This window comes from Pan paniscus, chromosome 4, assembly GCF_029289425.2.
Source record: "Pan paniscus chromosome 4, NHGRI_mPanPan1-v2.0_pri, whole genome shotgun sequence".
Taxonomy (NCBI): domain Eukaryota; kingdom Metazoa; phylum Chordata; class Mammalia; order Primates; family Hominidae; genus Pan; species Pan paniscus.
In genome coordinates this window covers 75,319,818-75,340,118 of record NC_073253.2, presented here as the reverse complement: position 1 = coordinate 75,340,118, position 20,301 = coordinate 75,319,818, and the positions used below count along the sequence as shown (strand labels likewise).

Below are 20,301 nucleotides of genomic sequence, written 5' to 3'. Positions count from 1 at the left end.
AAACTCAAACTTAAACCTCCCGAGTAGCTGGGATTACAGGTATGCGCCACCACACCTGGCTAATTTTTGTATTTTTAGTAGAGACAGCGTTTCACCATGTTGGCCAGGCTGGTCTTGAACTCCTGAGCTCAAGTGATCCGCCTGCCTTGACCTTCCAAAGTGCTGGGATTACAGGCATGAGCCACCTCACCTGGCATTTTGAATACTCTCTAATCTCCCTTTTGAACAAAGAAAGAACAGGACTCAGGCTGAGAATATTTGCAAAAACTTGCATCTTGCTAAAACTGAATTACATTGTTTTCTGTTCACTCTGTTTTTATGGTTACTTTCTACTTACGACAAGTAGGATTGATTTATCATTTATTGTAATTACAGAAAGTTTACTACACATCTTAGTAAAAAAAGTCAAATTGGCTGGCTGAGGTGGCTCACGCCTGTAATCCCAGCACCTTGGGAGGCCGAGGCGGGCGGATCACGAGGTCAGGAGATTGAGACCTTCCTGGCTCAATCTCTACAGTGAAACCCCATCTCTACTAAAAATACAAAAAATTAGCCGGGCCTGGTGGTGGGCACCTGTAGTCCCAGCTACTCGGGAGGCTGAGGCAGGAGAATGGCCTGAACCCGGGAGGCGGAGCTTGCAGTGAGCTGAGATCGCGCCACTGCACTCCAGCCTGGGCGACAGAGGGAGACTCCGTCTCAAAAAAAAAAAAAAAAAAAAAAGTCAAATTAAGGAAAAATATACCTAAGACAAGTGGTGTGCCTCTATGGAGAAATTATACAAGTGTGTATTCTAATGACTAAAGTTTGGGAAATTATGGTCTTGGAGAGTATTGCAATAGGAGTAATAAGGGTTCAGACCACAGTGGGATATGGTAGTAGGTAAGGACCAGAAAAGAAGGCTCTGATAGATGTTTTAAGGGAGTTAAAGGAGAGGGAACTTGTTGTTTCTTTGGGAGTATTTTCTGCCTCATTTCTCAGTATGCTTTTGACCGTAACAGTGAAAAATAAAAAAGCCTTATACAGAGCAATGAATTTATTACCTCAAATATCAAGAAGCCCTGAGGTAGGGTGGCTCCAGGAATGCTTAAGTGAGCGCTTCTTTGACATCACTAAGCACTTGGCTTCCATCCATCTTCCAACCTCACCAAAAAGGGTTGTCCTCATGACTACAAGCTGCCTGACATGGTGCCAGGAATCTCGTCATGAACATATGGTGTTCTCAGCGCAACAAGAAGACATCTCTTCTTGAACTGAAGAGTGAGAGTGAAGAAAACTTTCCCTGAAGGCACCTCCACCAAAAGATTTTTCTTCAAGATTCACTGGACAAAAATACATCACATATTCATGCATAAACCAATCACTGCAAAGGGGAATCAAATTACCGTACCTAACATAAACTAATTACGATTTATTCTCTGAGCTAGGGAGATCTTTTCCCTGAAGAATGGAGTTCTCAAGATAATAGGGGCTCTGCTAACAAATATGGTTGGTAGGCAGTCAACCATGTCTTTTACAGCTCCTGTGGAGAGCTGCAGGTTTTCTCTGGATACCAGTGGTTCTGAAATTCTTCAAATTCACCCTTGAACATAAGTGGCAAATTCTTGAGACTTGTGGTTTTCTTTATTTCTGACAATGTTACTTAGCTCTTCTTTCCATGTGTTGGGTTAAGGCAGAATGAAATACTTCTACTGCAAAATCAACTTCTGGTTTAGTGATGCACATTGAGGGCGCAATGCGAAATGTCTGAGGAGACACCAAAAAATAAAACAAATCATCAGAGAATCAAATATGACTTCGAGGAAATGCACTAAACTAAAAATCCAAAACCTTGTGTTTAGGACGTTTCTCATGTTTCTCTCGGTTTGATTCCTCCTCCATCCCCAATGCTGAATCCAGGCCATTCACCCTCCAGTCTCCATACAAACCCTTGTACGATTTGGCTCTGCCCCTTTTCCTTTTTGTCATACATTTACCTCCTGGTCATTCTACAACTTCACTGAAGTCTTAGGCCCCTCGCTATACTCCATTTCTGCCCAGGGTGACTTCCATGTCCATATGTGCAACCCAGCAAACTCGCTTCTCACTGCCCTTATTGCCACAACTCCCAGAATGTTTATGTCCACCCTTCTGCAACCATTCATACCCATGGCCAATGCCATGAGCCTCCTCTTCACCAGGAACAACTCGATTTCTGATTCCCACTACAGCTTTCCTTTTCATGAAGACTTCAGAATCCTCATTCACCCATTGTCTTCAGGTCTATTGCTCCACTCAGTTCTCCTCCTTCCTTTCTACCCAGCTCAGAACGCAGAGTTGAATGAAGTAGCTCGCACTTGCCCCTCATTTTGCTTGCATTTCTACCCTTCTTCTGCTGCACCCACACCACAGCCAATCCCAGTGCTAATGAAATATTTTATTGAATGGCTTTTTTTCTAATCTAGATGGCTGAGAAGAGTTAGAGAAAAATCACACAGCTAGGCTGAGCGATGCCGCTAGATATTCAGGGTCTCCAACTTCTGTGGGTCACCCCAACTTTTCTTGTTCATTGTCACCGTCCTTTCTCAATCTAAACCTTTATCATTCCTCTCAATTTCCTTACTCAACTCCTGCGCCTCTCCCTCTATTTCATAGACAATCATGCCTCATACTTCTCAGAAAATTGAAGCTGCCGGGCAAGACAAACTTGTTTGCTCTCACATCCATTTTTATAACCTTTCCTAAAGGCTCAGAGAACAAGATATATTTGCTGTTCAACTCCAAATTGTCCACCTATGCCCTTGACCCTGGATTCTCCCATCTCCTTCACTCCAGGAAACACCCCTTCAACTTCCCCTTAGCCTATAAACAAGCAGGCTTAAAGCTCTCATAACCCCAATCTAGACCACACCAAATACAAATCTTTGTTGACCCCCTTGTCCGCTATGGCTACCTCGCAAATGCTTTCTTCCTGCTTTTAGCCACATCACTAAAAAGACTGGTTGGTGCTTATTGGCCATTATTTATTACTTTTCCCTTCCCCCATTCACATCTCAATTGGTTGCAGTCTGACTTCTGCCTCATCAACCACTCTACTAAAGTTACCTGCAAGTGTGGAATCCACTGGGCATCTTCCAGCCCTCATCCTCTCTGGCCTTCTCTGCACTTGACTCTTTGGAATTCCCCACCCTACTTCCTGAACCTCTCCTGTCTCTTTCTTCCATGACTTCACACTCTTCTTATTCTCTTCATACCTGTCCATGCTTTCTGCCTCTACCTAGGCAGCTTTTTCCTTCTCCTGCCTTTTATTATTATTACTATTATTATTTTTATTTTATTTGAGACAGAGTCTCGCTCTGTCGCCCAGGCTGGAGTGCAGTGGCACAATCTTGGCTCACTGCAACCTCCGCCTCCCAGGTTCACACAATTCTCCTGCCTCAGCCTCCTGAGTAGCAGGGATTACAGGTGTGTGCCACCACACTCAGCTAATTTTTTATATTTTTGGTAGAGACAGTGTTTCACCATGTTGGCTAGGCTGGTCTCAAACTCCTAACCTCAAGTGATCTGCCCGCTTTGGCCTCCCAAAGTGCTGGGATCACAGGCGTGAGCCACCGTGCCCGGCCTCTCCTGCCTGTTAAAAGTCAGTGTTGTGCAGGTTTCTATCTTCATCTCACTGAGCTTCTCATCTAGACATTAGATTTCCTGGGAGATTTCCTCATCTCACCGTGTAAATGCTGATGACCTATAAAACATGATCTTTAGTCATTTCCTCCGAGCTACAGACTTCTACAGATGTTCCCTGACAGAATTTTTTTGACTTTTCAATGATGGGAAAGTGATACACATTAGTAGAAATTGTACATCAAGTATCTATACAACCTTTCTGTTTTTCAGTTTCAGTCCGGTATTCAATAAATTACATGAGATACTCAACACTTTATTATAAAATAGCCTTTGTCACATGACTTTGCTCAAGTGTAGGCTAATGCAAGTGTTCTGAGCACATTTAAGGTATGCTGGCTAAGGTATGATGTACAGTTGGTTAGGTGTATTAAATGCATTTTTGACTTAAAATATTCTCAATTTAGGAGGGGTTTATCAGGAGGTAACCCCACTATAAGTCAAGAAGCATCTGTAGATAGAGTGAGATGTTTATGAACACCTTGAATGGAGCATGCTCAAAGCTGGACACATTCTTGCCCACTCCAAACCAACATGAGAGCTTCTTCCTCGCCTCTCTCTGGTTCTTCATATCCACAGTCTGTGCATTTTCCAGGATTATCCTCAGAATGTCTCCTCTATCTCTACTACCACAGCTCAAGTTCAAACAGCCTCCTTTGCTCCCAGAGGGACCCCCTGTCTCCAGTCTTGTCCCCTTAGATTTGTCCTCCTCAGAGGACAGATTCTGAAATCAGACTACCTGAGTTTGGATCCTGGTTCTGTCATTACTTAACCTCTCTGTGTGTCTTTTCCTTTATCTGTAAAATAAGGATAGTAATAGTACTTATTTTATAGGCTTGTTGGGAGCATTAAATGAGTCAGTTCATGCAAAGTGTTAGGACAGTGCCTGACAAGCAGGAAGGGCTTCATACCAGCTCCACTGACTACTCAAGCCTTTGCACCAGCCACATCTGTGTGGTGTGATGTGGTGTGCAAAATTAGTTCTTTGTACTCTGCCACACTTCATGCACAGTTTGGTTGTTTATCTCATTATTTAAGATTCTGCTACCCAGAAAGCCTGGCCTAGAAGTCCCTTCTCTTTCCCCCTTGAATACCTTTTAAAAAATATTTATAGATGAGCTTACTACATTGTATTATAATTTTCTATGTATTTGCCTTTCTCTCCCACCAGCTCCATGAAGGAAGGACCAGATCTTATTAATCACCGTATTAGGTTGGTGCAAAAGTAATTGCAGTTTTTGCAATTAAAAAAATCACAAAAACTGCAATTACTTTTACAGCAACCTAATAGTTTCAGTTTCCAGAATAACACCTGTTGCTTAGCACATAACAAATTTTGCCAAATAACAAAGGAAGAGCTAGGCAAGTACACAAGTATCTCATGTCTTTATAAATTGCATGTCTTACGATTCATAATCATTAAATTATGCTATCTGGTTTGTACAGAAAAATATTTATGACCTGGACTAGAAAAAAAATCACAGAGCACATCCCAGCAAAAGTGCTCATTCTGGCTTTGTTGTTTGGGCTGGGAGAACTTTAAGTCTGTTTTGTTTAAAGGGGAAGGGGAAGTTGGGGAAAAATTGAAGATGCAAGAAAACATGGGGGTTTCCTTGAGTGAAGGTGGAGGGAGCTTGGAGAAACAAGCACACAGATGGAAGATCTAGATTTGAAAAGGAGAAATGCCTCATTTCTGGAACCTTCAGGGAAGGAAGTGCTATGATCTGGACATTTGTGCCTCTACCCCTTGAATTCCTATGTTGGAACCCTAACTCCCAAGGTGATGGTCTTGTGAAGTGGAGCCTTTGGGAAGTGATTAGCTCAGGAGGGCAAAGCCCATGAAGGCCCAGGGAGCTCTCTTGCCCCTTCTGCCATGTGAGGTCACAGCAGAAAGATGGCCGCCTAGAAAGAGCGCCCTCACCAGACACTGAACTTGCTGGCACCTTGATCTTGGACTTCTCTGCCTCCAGAACTATGAGAAATGAACTTCTATGATGTATAAGCCACCCAGGCTATGGCACTTTGTGATAGCAGGCTGGGGGGGACTAACACGGGAGGAAAGAATAAATGCGGGGACTGATGAGTTTATATAGAGGTTTTGCCTGATAGTTTCAATTTTATCTGAGAAGTATGAGGCAAGAAGCAGATATTTCAGTATCCACTGAAGTTGTGAGAGGCAGGGATGGAGCAGGGAAACTGGGAAGGATGAGGAATGTTTAAAATGGGAAAGAAAGTTAACAAAGGACAGGACAAATTAGGGAGGAGCAGAGAAGTTACCTTCTCTCTTAAGTCTCCACCCTGTAGCCCATCCCTGGGGAGAGGCTGTTGCTGTGAGGGGCAGCCTACTTCACTCACAGCCGCAGCAGCCCCTCGGGCAGTGTGTGCAGGGCAAGCCAGGGTCCTGACTGTGGAGCTGGGCATGGCTTTTCAAGGAAGGGAGTGGGGAGGGCTCGACCTCTGAATCTCCCAGCCTAAGGGTGAAGGACACTGGCTGTGGCTGATTTTGAGTTTGGCAATGGGGGCTATGCCCAGGTGGTCCTCCATCTCTCCGACAGGCGTCACCCGGGCCTGCAGGTGCTGTCGTGTTGCTCCCAGCCACAGAGGCCACTAAGGCTTAGCAGGGTCACCAAGTCAGAGCCCGGGGCTGAGCTAAGAACGGCCAGAATTGCTTTCACAGGGGTTAGAATTAATTATACAGGAGATAGATTATTTACTGCATGACTGTGATGTTTATCATCCATACTGTAAGTTGTCCGCTTTGACCATCCTCTCTGTCTGCCTCTATCTTTACCCCAAAGAGCCGCGACAACCAAACCATTTTCACTCAGCGCCCCTTAGTGGCCTCAGAGCTGCACTGTCTCCGCCTTTTTTTTTTTTGTACCCGAGTTTCATCCCTAGATGACATGTGGCTGGGTACCTCGGCACAGTTGTGTAAAAACTGCAACCAGCATTAGGACATCTTCACAGCTGTGAAGAAACTGTGACCAGCATTAGGACATCAGAGAGACTCCTACCTAGAGCGATAGGTAAAAACCAGTCTTTCTCTTACCTGAGAAAAAATGCTGCCTCTGCCAACGAGGAGTCCCATGTGCTTGCAGTCCTCATGGATCTGATTTACTTCTTCACGGGGAAGAGGCCGACAGCTTATCTGTAAATATATTTTTAAAATGCTTTCTATTTGGTGTTGGAATGGTTAAAGGAATTATATGCAAGAGAGGAAAAAAGAAAAACCCTTCAGCCATCAATCCCCTCTTTTTTTTCTCTCTCCCTCTTTCTCTCTGTCCTCTCCTTCCCCTGTAATTAAATGAAGCTGCTAATTGCTAAACCAGATTTTTGGAGGATGTTATTTAAAATGTTTCTAATCCGAATTCATCCCAAATTCCCAAAAGACAAAATGAAGTTCTGTGCGGATAGCCAGTGAATCTTAGCTTTGCTAATGGCTGCCTTGGGAGTCTGGTTCCTTAATAGCTAAATTTGGAGTCTGTTTTATGTGGAAATTTTCCTTAACTCTTCACTTTGTTCTGCCCATGGAAAGGGCTCATTTCAAAGGCCAGGAAATGGCTCAGAAGTTGTACAAAGGCAGCAGCAGCCTGAGCTTTCCCTGGGCAGCGCAGTGGGACAGCTGAGGAGGGGCCGGTTTGTCCTAATTTCCCTGCTTGTAGGACTTGCTCTTTCTCCCCCAAGACTGCATCCTCCAGGGTTAGGAAAGGTAAGTGCTCCAGGAGCCGAGAGCCTGTGTCAGATCCCCAGCCATTCAAAGCAGGTCCCCTCCCTGTGAGGTCAGACATTGGGCTGACTTGCATCCTTTCTGTGCGTCCCCTGTCTTCCCAGTCTGTGAGTACAAACGTCTCCCTCTGACTTAGTCATGTCACACCTGACAGCATGTCTGCATTACCTGGAAGGCTTTCAAATGACAGATATTTGGGCCTCATGCTAGGCCAATCAAATTAGAATATTGGAAGCAGGGCTTAGGCATCTGCATTTTTAAAATGGTCCTCAGGTGACCGGGCTAAGCGAGCTAAGTGAGGTAGACGGGGCCCCTCTAGTGTGCCCAGCTTCATTACATCCTCCACACTTCCTACCCACCCTCAGTCTGGGCTTTGCCATCCACTTCCTTCTTCCCACCAACCCCAGATCCAACTCTTTCCCCAATCCTCCATTTCTTGTAAGGTGTCATTGTCTGAGAACAGAATAAGACGGGACCTCCTAGAGAGATATGTGCATTTTGTTCTGTCTTAAAGCCTTAACATAAGCAAAATACATATTCAAACTTTCAGACTATTGGATCAGAAAGGACCTGAGGGAGAGGGAAGGACTAGAATCCTCTCATTGACTTCAAAATGCTATCATGCATTCCACTTACGACTGATTGGAAAGAGACAATGAAAATAATTTAGGGCTAAACTGTGAGAACTAGAAGGGCATTAAATATGATTTGAGAGGCCAGAGGGATTGGAGAGTAATCCGGAGGGAAGGTTGGGTTGGGGGGGTCAGTTCTTTTGTTGTTGTTGTTGTTTTGTTTTCTGAGTCAGAGTCTCACTCTGTTGCCCAGGCTGCAGTGCAGTGGTGCAATCTTGGCTTACTGCAACCTCTGCCTCCTGGGCTCAAGTGATTCACCTGCCTCAGCCTCCCCACTAGCTGGGATTACAGGCACCTGCCACCACACCTAGCTAATTTTTGTATTTTTAGTAGAGATGGGGTTTCACTATGTTGGCCAGGCTGGTCTCGAACTCCTGACCTCAAGTGATCCACCTCAGCCTCCCAAAGTGCTGGGATTACAGGTGTGAGCCACCGTGCCTGGCCCAACAGGACAGTTTTGAATGGGTGGAGTCTGTGTGGCTTCACCCTGACCTTGCTCTGGGCCAGCACCCTCTTGGCTCCCTTGCCCATTTTATCCCTCCCTGGCCTCAACTGCTATGGCTAATTGAACATCTTGTGTGCCATCCTCAGGGAAAAAAAGCAGGGTCTGAAACTCTACTGAGGCTTAAGCCACAGCGCAGCCTGCCGAGGCCCTTGTGCCCATGCCTGTGCCCCAACTGCTTGATAATGAAGTGGGCATGCTAGTAATTAAACTTCTTGATGAATGTATAATGGAGCATCGTGTTTATCTCTTTTGGTGAATCTATGTTTAAAGAATTATAAATTTAAAATTTGAAAAAAATTCAAATGTTCTGGAAGTGCATAAAGTAAAACCAGAACATTTCCCCACTTCCTATCCTATTCCTAGGGACACCTTCTATTGACAATTTGGTGTGAAACAGATACTTTTTCTATGCATACAAATACATCTATATGCATGTTTTAAAAAATAAGTCATTTAATAATGTTTGGCAATTTCCTTTTAATAATATATGGTATATCTTGGACATCTTTCCATGTCAGTATATTTGGACTTAGTCTTCTTAAACGTTACCTAGTATTTCATTGCAGTAAGTTGTTCAACCTCCTAATGTTGAGCATTTAGGTTGTTTCCAATTTTTCATGATTATAAACAATGCTGCAAATATTCCTATTCATACATATTTTTAGACAATTTTGAGAGTATTTCTTTGGGACACACTTCTAGAAATTGCCAGGTATGTTAGGCCATTCTTGTGTTGCTGCAAAGGAATACCTGAGACTGGGTAATTTATAAAGAAAAGAGGTTTAATTGGCTCACAGTTCTACAGGCTGTACAAGCATGGCTCCAGCACCCGCTTCTAGTGAGGGGCTCAGGAACCTTACAATCATGGCAGAAGGCAAAGGGTGAGCAGATGGGTCGTGTGGGGAGAGCAGGAGCAAGAGAGGGAGTAGGGAGGTGCCACACATTTTTAAATAACCAGATCTCAGATGAAGTCACTTGTCACCAAGCCATTGATGAGGAATCCGCCCCCATGATCCAAATACCTCCTACTGGCTCCACCTCCAACACTGGGGATTACATTTCAACATGAGATTTGGAGGGACAAACATTCAAACCATATCACCAGGTCAAAATGTATAGATATTTAAAATTTTGAGAGCTGCAGACAAATTGCTGCCCAAAGGGCTGTACCTCCTTACCAACAGAATATGAGAGTACCTATCCTGGGTGATGCTGGACAGCATTATAGCAAAGTTCTTGGGTATTATAACTATGCGACTGTGGTTTGATGTGTTGCAGGGGCCTGAAATTAATTGAGAAACACAAAGCACTTACCATCTGTATGTTTCCTGGCCTCAAAAGTGTAAACTTATTTAGGAAAATAAGGTATTTATACATAAAAGGTGAGTCAACAAATACAGGTTAGGTGACACAGAGTGAATGTTTGTGTCCCTCAAAATTCATATATTGAAACCTAATACCCAAGGGGATGGCATAATATTGGGAGGTGGGGCCTTTGAGAGGTGATTAGGTTACAAGAGTGGAACCCTCATGAATGAGATCAGTACCCTCATAAAAGAGGCTCCAGAAAGCTCTTTTGCCTCATTTACTATGTGAGGGCACAGCAAGAAGGCACCATCTATGAACCAGAAAGTGGGCCCTCGTCAGACACCAAGTTGGCCTGCACCTTGTTCTTGGACTTTCCAGTCTCCAGAACCATGAGGAATACATTTCTGTTGTTTATAAGATATCCAATCTATAGAACTTTGCTATAGCAGCCTGAACGGACTAATATAGTGGAAAAGATCTTTTCAAAGCAGCTCCTTAGACAGTGAGTACCAGAGGAATTCTCTGAAGGGTGGATCTCCTGGATAGAGGAGAAGCAAAGGCAAGCTTTAAGGAGATGCGATGGAGAGCTTGATCTTGAAAAAGACTAGGATTTCCATAGGTAGATATAGAGGGGAGAATACTGTGTTCCATGGTTGAGGAAAAGCTTGAGTAGCATTTGGATTTGGAGAGTAATTGCATTGAGGGGACAGTGAGTAGAATTAGGGGATGTAGGAGCTGGGATTTAAATCCAGGTGGTCTGCCCTTAGAGCCCATGCTTATACTAACAAATGGTTCAGCGAAGAGAAAAAGAGCCCCTTCTATAGATACTATTTTATAACCTTGCTATAGTTTGGATATTTGGCCCTCCAAACCTCAAATGGAAGTTTGATCCCCAATGTTGGAGGTGGGTCCTAAAAAGAGGTGCTTGGGTGGTGGGGGCAGATCCCTCATGAATGTCTTGGTGCTGTCCTCTCCATGTTGAGTTGTCACTCCATTAGTTCCTTCTAGAGCTGGCTGTTGAAAACAGCCTGGCACCTACCAACCCCTGATCTCTTGCTTTCTCTCTCTCTCTCTCTCCCTCATCAGTGACCTCTGCATATGCCAGCGCCTCTTCCCCTTCCACCACGAACAGAAGCAGTCTGAGGCCCTCATCAGATGCAGATGCTGGTGTCATGCTTCCTGTACGGTCTGCAGAACCATGAGCCAAATAAACCTCTTTTCTTGATAAATTGCCCAGCCTCAGGTATTCCTTTACAGCAACACAAATGGACTAAAAAAACCTGTTACATTGTTTCCACAATATGGCTTGCACATATTTCCATGTCAAATATATATCTATGCCATTATAGTGGGGATATGCCACAAGCTAGCTTGCTTTGTATGAACGGTCATCTGGGAGGGGGATTCTGGTGTTTTACTAAGACAAAGTTGTGATGAACATCTTTGTTCATATGACTTTGAGCACACAGAGGTTGGGTTCGGAACAGAGAAAAAGGAAGAACTCCTCCTCTCTCATTGGGCTTTCCTCTCTCAAGTCTACACTTTGAGGAGTATAGATAACTTTCAGGGAACCCCTTGGGTGGAGATTAGGATGAACTCTTCTGAACGTTACAACAACTCTTGTACTTGTCCACACACTGAAATACGTTATGACTTGTGAGCTCTTCTCCATTGTAGAATGCATGTTGGGGTCAAAACAAATAAATAAATAAAATTATGAGCTGGGGACCTTAGTCTCATATTACCCTTTGTTTATTTTACTGGTGTCTTCCCTTGGCTTTCAAATCTTACTTAAACATCCCAGCTTTGTACTGGCTGTGACATGTGGTATGAATTGAAGAGTCTTATACCATGTCTGGTCTAAAAAATTGAGCATCAATCCTTCTAAAGTAGAATGGTGGTAAAACCAAAGAGGCAGAAATTGCTAGGGAAAGCTGGATCCCTGTGGACATGAGGTTAGTCTGGCTATTCCTCCCTACTCCCAAGATTCTCCTGCTCTTTTCAGGCTTTGATTTTATGGAGGAAAGTCACAATTTCCCACAGGCATTTACTATAGGGGCTGCAGTAGAAACAAAGGGAAAGATTTGAGAGACATGGGAGAGAAGAGATATCAATGAGTCCTGTTGTTAGAAACAAGGGGAGAGGAGGAGTCAGATGATTTTGTGCTATTGAGGCTGAGTAATTGGGAGAACGGTGGAGTGTGAGAAACAAACAGTGATCTTGGGAGAAATATCTGGTTTGGGGGAAGATGCTAAGTTCAATTGCTGTTATGATGAGTTAGAGGTCTCAGTGGGCAACATTCCTCCCTGGTTACTTGGGAGGTTGAAATCCATTCACAAGTAAGCATGCAAACAAACAATACTCAATATAGGCCAGGCTTGGTGGCTCATGCCTGTAATCTTAGTACTTCAGGAGGCCACGATGGGCAGATAACTTGAGGTAAGGAGTTTGAGACCAGCCTGGGCAATATGGCAAAACCCCATTTCTACTAAAAATACAAAAATTAGCCAGGTATGGTGGTGTGTGCCTGTAATCCCAGCTACCCGGGAGGCTGAGGCTCGAGAATAGCTTGAACCTGTAAGGTGGAGGTTGCAGTGAGCCAAGATCGCACCACTGCACCCCCAGCCTGGGTGACAGAGTGAGACTCTGTCTCAACAACAACAACTCCTAATATATATTTAACCTCCTCACCCCAAACCTTCACCATAACATTTTCCTGGCCCTTCTTTCTTATTCCTTCTGTTTCTCCCCAAATAATTTCCTCCCTTCCCTGTATTTCTAAGTATTCGGTCATTGCCTATGCTATTTGCCTAGGATGGCAAGGATAATGTTGGTTTCTTTTCCCAGTGCTCTCCCTCATCCCTCTAGAATTCTTGATGATCTGCCAGCATTTTGTTCATACTCAACACTCTCTACTAATCTCTAAAGGGCTTTGCTGAAATCTTGCTGTTTGTGTCTGCTCTCTCCCTGAGAGTAAATGAAGTTTAGCTGATGTTTCCTCCTATATCTCCTGCTGGCTCCAAGCAGCTGAGAGAGAGGGGCAGATTAGCACCTACCTTATCCTGCACCATTTCTATGCCTATCATGAGGCCTTTGCCTCGGACGTCTCCAACAATTTCAAATTCATCCCGCAGCTTAGCAAACTTTAGTAACATGTAGGTCCCAACTTCTTGACTGTTTTCCTGTAGATTTTCTTCTTTAATCACCTGTTAAGAGAAAGCCCCAAATGATCTTACATGGCAGAAGTTCTAAGACTGACTGAGAATCGTGGAGAAGTCATTTGACATGGCCCTCTTGTAACTTAACCAAACAGAATGCAGAACAAGTCTAGTGTGACCACAAGGACTACAAAAAGATTTGTTGTAAGGAGAGAAGAAAAGTCTTAGGGGAGGGGATATGCTTCTGCCCCCAACTCCCTCACCTTCAGAGGTGGCTAAGAATTTAGGAAATAATAGGCCAGGCATGGTGGCTCACACCTGTAATCCCAGCACTTTGGGAGGCTGAGGTGGGTGGATCACAAGGTCAGGAGTTCGGGACCAGCCTGGCCAATAGGGTGAAACCCTCTCTCTACTTTAAAAAAAAAAAATACAAAAATTAGCAGGGCTCGGTGGTAGGCGCCTGTAGTCCCAGCTATTTGGGAGGCTGAGGCAGGAGAATCACTTGAACCCGGGTGGAGGAGGTTGCAGTGAGCCAAGATCACGCCACTGCACTCCAGCCTGGGTGACAGAGCGACACTTTGCCTCAAAAAACAAACAAAAAAGAATTTAGGAAAGAATAAAAGTGTGTCTCAATGCAGTTGAAAATGTAGATTCTGAAATCCCAAGGCTTGTTATTGTCAGGCTTTGCTGAGAACTGGGATATATTTGTGAATAAGATGAATGCTCTGAGGAAAGAAATATCACAGATGGTTTCCCTACTGGAATATGGTGACCTTTGCTCAGCAGGCCTCAGCCAGACATGGACTCTCATAGCCAAGCAGCCTGGTCTGAGGCTCTGGCCTCTTTGGCTGAGCCCAGAGCCAGGGCACCAGAAGATATAAAAGGATTTTTACCTCAGTTTTACTTACAACAAACACCTGTGGTTCTTGACAAGACACACAAAATATACTATATTTTTATTTAGCTGACAATAATTGCATGACTCCAGGCAAACCTTGTTATTTTTATAGACCTATTTGTTCACCTAAACCTTCTTACCTTCTAAATTGGTTGAAGTAACAAAGCACTTTTTAAAAGAAGTTGGCAATGTCAGCTCATGCTTGTAATACCAGCACTTTGGGAGGCTGAGGTGGGTGGATCACTTGAGGTTAGGAGTTTGAAACTAGCTTGGCCAACATGGTGAAACCCCATCTCTACTAAAAATACAAAAATTAGTTGGGCATGGTGGTGCATGCCTATAATCCCAGCTACTTGGGATGCTGAGGCATGAGAATCGCTTGAACCCAGGAGGCAGAGGTTGCAGTGAGCCAAAGTTGTGCCCCTGCACTCCAGTCTGGGTGACAGAGCAAGACTCTTTCTTAAAAAAAAAAAAAAAAAAAAAATTGGCAATGTCTACAAAGTGAAATAAATGACACATTCCTACCCATACTTTCTCATCTCATGACTTAATTGTAGTTGAAAATAACTATTTAATTAGCAAAGGCAGTGTTTTCTTATTTATTTTTATTTAAAATTTTTTTGGAATGGGTAAATCAAGTTCATGGTCGAAAATCAGTGAGTGTAACTGCTAGTGGGACTGTAAATTAGTACAACCTCTGTGGAAAACAGTATGGAGATTTCTGAAAGAACTAAAAGTAGTTCTATCCTTCGGTCCAGCAATCCCACTTCTGGGTATCTACTCAAAGGAAGAAAAGCCATTATATCAAAAAGACACCTGCACATGTATGTTTATTGTAGTACAACTCACAATTGCAAAGATATGGAACCAACCTAAGAGCCCATCAATTGATGAGTGGATAAAGAAAATGTGGTGTGTATACACACACACACACACACACACACACACACACACACACACACCATGGAATACCACTCAGCCATAAAAAAGAAAATAATGTCTTTCACAGCAACTAATAAGTGTTCTCACTTATAGGTGAGAGCTAAGCTATGGGTACACAATAGACATTGGAGACCCAGAAGGGGGGAAGCTGGGAGGGGGGTGAGGGATGGAAAATTACATATTGGGTACAATGTACACTACTTGGGTGACAGTGCACTAAAGTTTCAGACTTCGCCACTATACAATTCATCCATGTAACCAAAACCGACTTGTATCCCAAAAGCTATTGAAATAAATAAATATATATACATATATAAATATATATGTGTGTGTATATATATAAATATCAGCAAGTATAAAAGTAGATACAGCAGAATGACTCTTGTTGACCCTTGGCCCCCAGCCACCTAGTTTTCCTCCCCACAAAAAAAACCATCATTTACTTCTTAAATATTCTTCCAGAAATTTGTTACAGTTCTTTAAGCAAATGATATTAGGCGTGTTAACAAGAACATTAAAAAAAATCTTTTTTTAAACAGATGCGATCCCAGGCTAAATCAATGGTGTAGGGTTGAACAGCTGAATTACCTTGCTGTAAGCACGTAGAACTCAGTGTCTCCTTAGTCATTCAATTTATAATAGTACAACAAAAGGAAGGAGAAAAAATACACAAGAGAAGGCCAACATGAAACTAATTACAAGGATAGCAGTTAACATCTATAAATCACTACCCAGATAACAAAGAAATTTCAGCTGGCTAGGAAAATTCTTATATTTCCCATGTATGTGAGGTTTATTATATATTATTTCTTATCCAATACTTTCAGCACCCAAAGTAGGTCTTTAAAAAGGGAGAAGGCAGAATAATAAATGGAAATCTAACTTTAATGGATAAACTATGAATTAACTCTCCCCTTTAACAACTCAGCATGATAGAGTTCTGCTAATGCGTGTGTGGTTTTGAAAGAGTCATTTGTGAAATGAGTGAGATTAATGTGGCCGCTGGAACCAACCTCAAGCACAGCAGATCCAATGGCACAGGCCATGGGGTTCCCTCCAAAGGTGTTGAAGTGCTGCAGGCGTTTCGCCAAAGATTTGGCAATCTCTAGAGGGAGAAAATAGAAGGTGTGGAAAGAGGGACACATTCCTGTCCACAATCTCTCATCGCGCCATTTGGACTACAGTTACTTCGTGTTGTAAATGGCATCCAATCCAATTCATCCTTCATTCAACTGATAGTAGATGTTAGGGACTGAATTGTATCGCCTCAAAATTTATATTGTTGAAGCCTTAACCCTGAATAAGACTGTATTTGGAGATAGTGCCTTTAAGTAGGTAATTAGGTTAAATAAGGTCATCAGGGTGGGGCCTTATCTAAGCCCAAGGAACTGGTTTTCTTATAAGAAGAGGAAGAGACACCAGAGCCCTCTCCCACCCCTCTCCTCTTTCCATCCTCTCTCCCTCTTCCATATACCTCAAAAGTGTGGTGGAACCCTGAGTTTCATCATAGTCATGGGAGAATTAGTCTTCCCTACAGGTAGATCAGAATGGGCTGGCTTTCGAATGGGGGTGCAGTGGCTCACGCCTGTAATCCCATCACTTTGGGAGGCCAAGGTCAAACACCTGAGGTCAGGAGTTTGAGACCAGCCTGGCCAACATGGTGAAACTCCGTTTCTACTAAAAATACAAAAATTAGCTGGGCGTGGTGGTGCGCACCTGTAATCGCAGCTACTCAGGAGGCTGAGGCAGGAGAATTGCTTGCACCTGCGGAGGCAGAGGGTGCAATGAGCCAAGATTGTGCCACTGCACTCAAGCCTGGGTGACAGAGCAAGACTCTGTCTCAAAAAAAAAAAAAAAAAGGGCTGGCTTTCTTCCAACTGTTTCACAGTCAGGCAGACAGACTGTTTCTTTCATTTGCTTGGGAAATGCATCATGTGGTTTCCATGATTGTCTCCAATCTACACAAATTCCAACACATGTGTTATACCATAGCCCAATGTACGAGGCCCAGAAGCAAACACAAACTGCCTGTGGGTCCTACCTGGAGTGGTTATGACTGCTGCCATGGGAAAGCCATTCCCAATCCCTTTAGCCATGGTGACAATGTCAGGCAGGACATCGTGGGTTTGGAAGCCCCAGAAGTGAGAGCCCAACCTTCCAAATCCTGTCTGCACCTGGGAAAACAAGTTCAAAACCATTGGAAACCCTTCAAGAAATGCTGTTTTCGACCGGGCGCGGTGGCTCACACCTGTAATCCCAGCACTTTAGGAGGCTGAAGCAGGTGGATCATGAGGTCAGGAGTTCAAGACCAGCCTGGCCAAGATGGTGAAACCCTGTCTCTTCTAAAAATACAAAAAATTAGCCGGGCACGGTGGCAGGTGCCTGTAATCCCAGCTACTCGGGAGGCTGAGGCAGGAGAATCGCTTGAACTCGGAGGGCAGAGGCTGCAGTGAGCCGAGATTGCGCCACTGCACTCCAGCCTGAGTGACAGGGTGAGACTCCATCTCAAAAAAAAAAAAAAAAAAAAAAAAGAAATGCTGTTTTCTTCTCTGTTCTCTTCCGTTTCTTCTTTCTCCTCATCCTCATGACGGCCATCATCAGCCATTATCATGAGCATCCTGTAGTATCATGGACAAAGCGCTTAATTTGTGCCTGAGCTATTAGGCATCAAGAGTCATTTCCTAGCTTTGTGCAATTCTGGGTATGTTTCTTAAGTCCTTGGAACCTCTGCTAACTCATCCGTCAAGTAGAAATACAACAATATGTCACAGGCTCCATGAGGGTCATACAAATATTATGACAGGGATCATTATGATTAACAATCTTTGATGAGCATTTCCTCTGTGTAAGAAAGCAGGATAGAAAAGTAGAGAAGCTGAGTCTGCCCCAGGATAGATGAAGAGGGAGTTACTGTCAGTCAAGTGGAGCTGGGGCACTTGCTCCAGCCCAGTTAAACTGGTCATCCTCTTCCCAGGGATGCCTTCCCCTTCCTGAGAACTGTATCATGAGGAGGACCCAGACGAGGCAGTTAACTCAGGGTTGAACTCCTCTAATTTAGAAATTGTGGTTTGGACTAAAAGTTGACCTTAGTTTTTTTGTGCATGCTGTTCGCTCTTTCTAGAAGACCCTCTTCCTGCTGCTCTGTCTCACCGACTTCTTCTGTGCTTCAAAACAAACTTTGCCATCACTTGGTTTCTGAAGGTTCTCCTGAGCCTTAGTTAGGCTCCCTCTCAAGGTACTCTGGGCAGGCTGCCGTAGAGACTTTCATAGAGGACTGTTATCACCAGTGGGCATGTCCGATGGCAGGGACTGTGTCTTACTCCATTCTGTATCCATAACACCTAGCACAGTGCCTGATATAAAGTAGACACTTAGTAAGCACTTGTGGAATGAATGACAGCGTGGCAGAATTGCCTGATTAAATAAAGCTACACAAACATCTCCACGCACATTTCTGCCAGAGCCTTTCTGGTGAAGTCTCCTCGATTTCTTTCTGGCTCTCAGTCTCCCTGCCTGTCTCTCTGTCTGTCTGTCTCTCTCCACACATACACAAAATGCAAAATGGGGGTTAGGGATGTGGGCACTTGAAGCCGATTCTGAAATGCACTTAAAAGAGTGAGCTTCCAGGCTGGGCACAGTGGCTCATGCCTGTAATCTCAGCACTTTGGGAGGCCAAGGTGGGTGGATCACCTGAGGTCCGGAGTTTGAGACAAGCCTGGCCAACATGATGAAACCTCATCTCTACTAAAAATACAAAAATTATCTGGGTGTGGTGGCAGGCGCCTGTAGTCCCAGCTACCTGGGAGGTTGAGGGAGGAGAATCGCTTGAACCTGGGAGGCAGAGGTTGCAGTGAGCCGAGATCATGCCACTGCACTCCAGCCTGGGCAACAGAGTGAGACTCCATGTCAAAAAAAAAAAAAAAAAAGAGTGAGCTTCCTTTTCAGATTCCTTTCTCATTTTCAAGGACAGATTCCAGGGGTTAGAATTAGATGATAGTGACCAATGTAGGAGAAGAGCTTAACCTGGGAGTCAGACAGACCTGGGCTGGAATCCTGGGTTGCCTCCTTCCTACTAATGAGCCTCTGAGCAGCTGATTGATTTTTCCAAATGGGATAATGTACGAGGAGCTCGTGGAAAATCCATCCATTTTGTCTTCCTGCGTGTCTTTCTTTTTCACTCCATCTAAATACCATACATAAATGGCATAAATGGTGAAAAATCAGATTGCCTGGACAATGTGTAACAGTGAAAAGGAAGCCTAGCATGACTTAATCCATTTTGCTCCTAACCAGCTTGCTCTCATCCTCCCACTGTGATGATGTCTTTTAGGTTAACTGCTTTTGTTTATCTCTGCATATAGGCTAAGCTAACTATGGGAGGAATTTAGTTTATGGTTTAACTTTGAGGCAAGGATGCTTTAAAAAGAATCCCTGAGGAGATAAGAAGGATGAACACACAAGTAACAACGTTACATTAAAAATTTATAACAGTATTGTAACCTGACCAAGGATGAAAGTTTATCCTTGCTGCAGCCCAAAGGTCTGTGGTCACCAGTCACCTTTTGACCTCAACCCTCTCCCTCTTCCCCTTTCCCTTAACATAAAAGGAAGCCACATTTGCTTAAGGTGGTTCTTTAGGACATGAGTCTGCCGTCTTCTCGGTTTGCTTGCTCCCCCAAATAAAGTGGTCTTCCTTGCCCCAACATCTTATTGCTTGACTTACCGACTGTTTTGCAGCAAGTGGTACAAGCTTTGGACTCAGTTACAAATGCATGGAATTATGTAAAACCATAAACCATGTTTAGTCACTGAGGAAGTATCAGTTTCATAGACTCTTACAGTAGTACAGAGATGGATCATTCTAAGGTCCACAAACTCAACTGTCTTTGGAGATGAGAAGCATATGTTAGGGACAGAAGCAGGCTGGGTCACAACAGCAAGTGGGGTGGGGACTACGGGTATGCATGTCCTGCAGTCAGTTTCAAATTCAAAATCAGTCTATGCCAATATGGGCCCAGAGGTTTCAGTTTTCTAACTTTAATCCAGATTCCACATTTTAAAGAAAAGAATGCAACTGATTGTTAATTAAGATGACTTATGTAAGACTGCTCCTCGACAGAACTGGCCCTCTGCACTCAGGTTTTTCTGTCCTCTGTTCCTTCCCTTTCTGCCATGACTTGCCCTTTCTACACCACGCTCTGTCATTTTGGAGGGGCAGCTTGATACGGTGGCTAGTCATGTGGTTTTGGGAGCCTGAGTTTGAGTCTTGGACCTATTCCTACTAACGGCATAAGCTTGACGGGTTGTTTAACCACCTTGGACCTAAATTCACTTATATTTAAAATGAGATGATATAGTTTGGCTGTGTCCCCACCCAAATCTCATCATGAATTGTAGCTCCCATAATTCTCATGTGTTGTGGGAGGGACCTGATGGGAGATAATTGAATCATGGGGGTGGTTTCCCCCATACTG

General features: G+C 43.8%; 1 protein-coding gene across 2 annotated transcripts in view; it reads right to left on the bottom strand.

The window, feature by feature from the left end:
• Positions 1–364: 364 nt before the first annotated feature.
• Positions 365–20,301, bottom strand: part of AGXT2 (alanine--glyoxylate aminotransferase 2) — a 51,277-nt gene continuing 31,340 nt past the window's right edge. Inside the window, exons 10-14 of one of the 2 annotated variants that reach the window (XM_003806665.5) lie at positions 16,869–17,001; positions 15,841–15,932; positions 12,886–13,035; positions 6,707–6,805; positions 365–1,743 (exon numbers count right to left, since the gene is read on the bottom strand). In XM_003806665.5, the coding sequence (XP_003806713.1) occupies positions 1,636–1,743; positions 6,707–6,805; positions 12,886–13,035; positions 15,841–15,932; positions 16,869–17,001 (582 nt within the window). In that variant the 3' untranslated portion in view covers positions 365–1,635. The remainder of the gene's footprint in view (positions 1,744–6,706; positions 6,806–12,885; positions 13,036–15,840; positions 15,933–16,868; positions 17,002–20,301) is intronic. The other variant, XM_055112443.2, reaches the window with a different exon arrangement.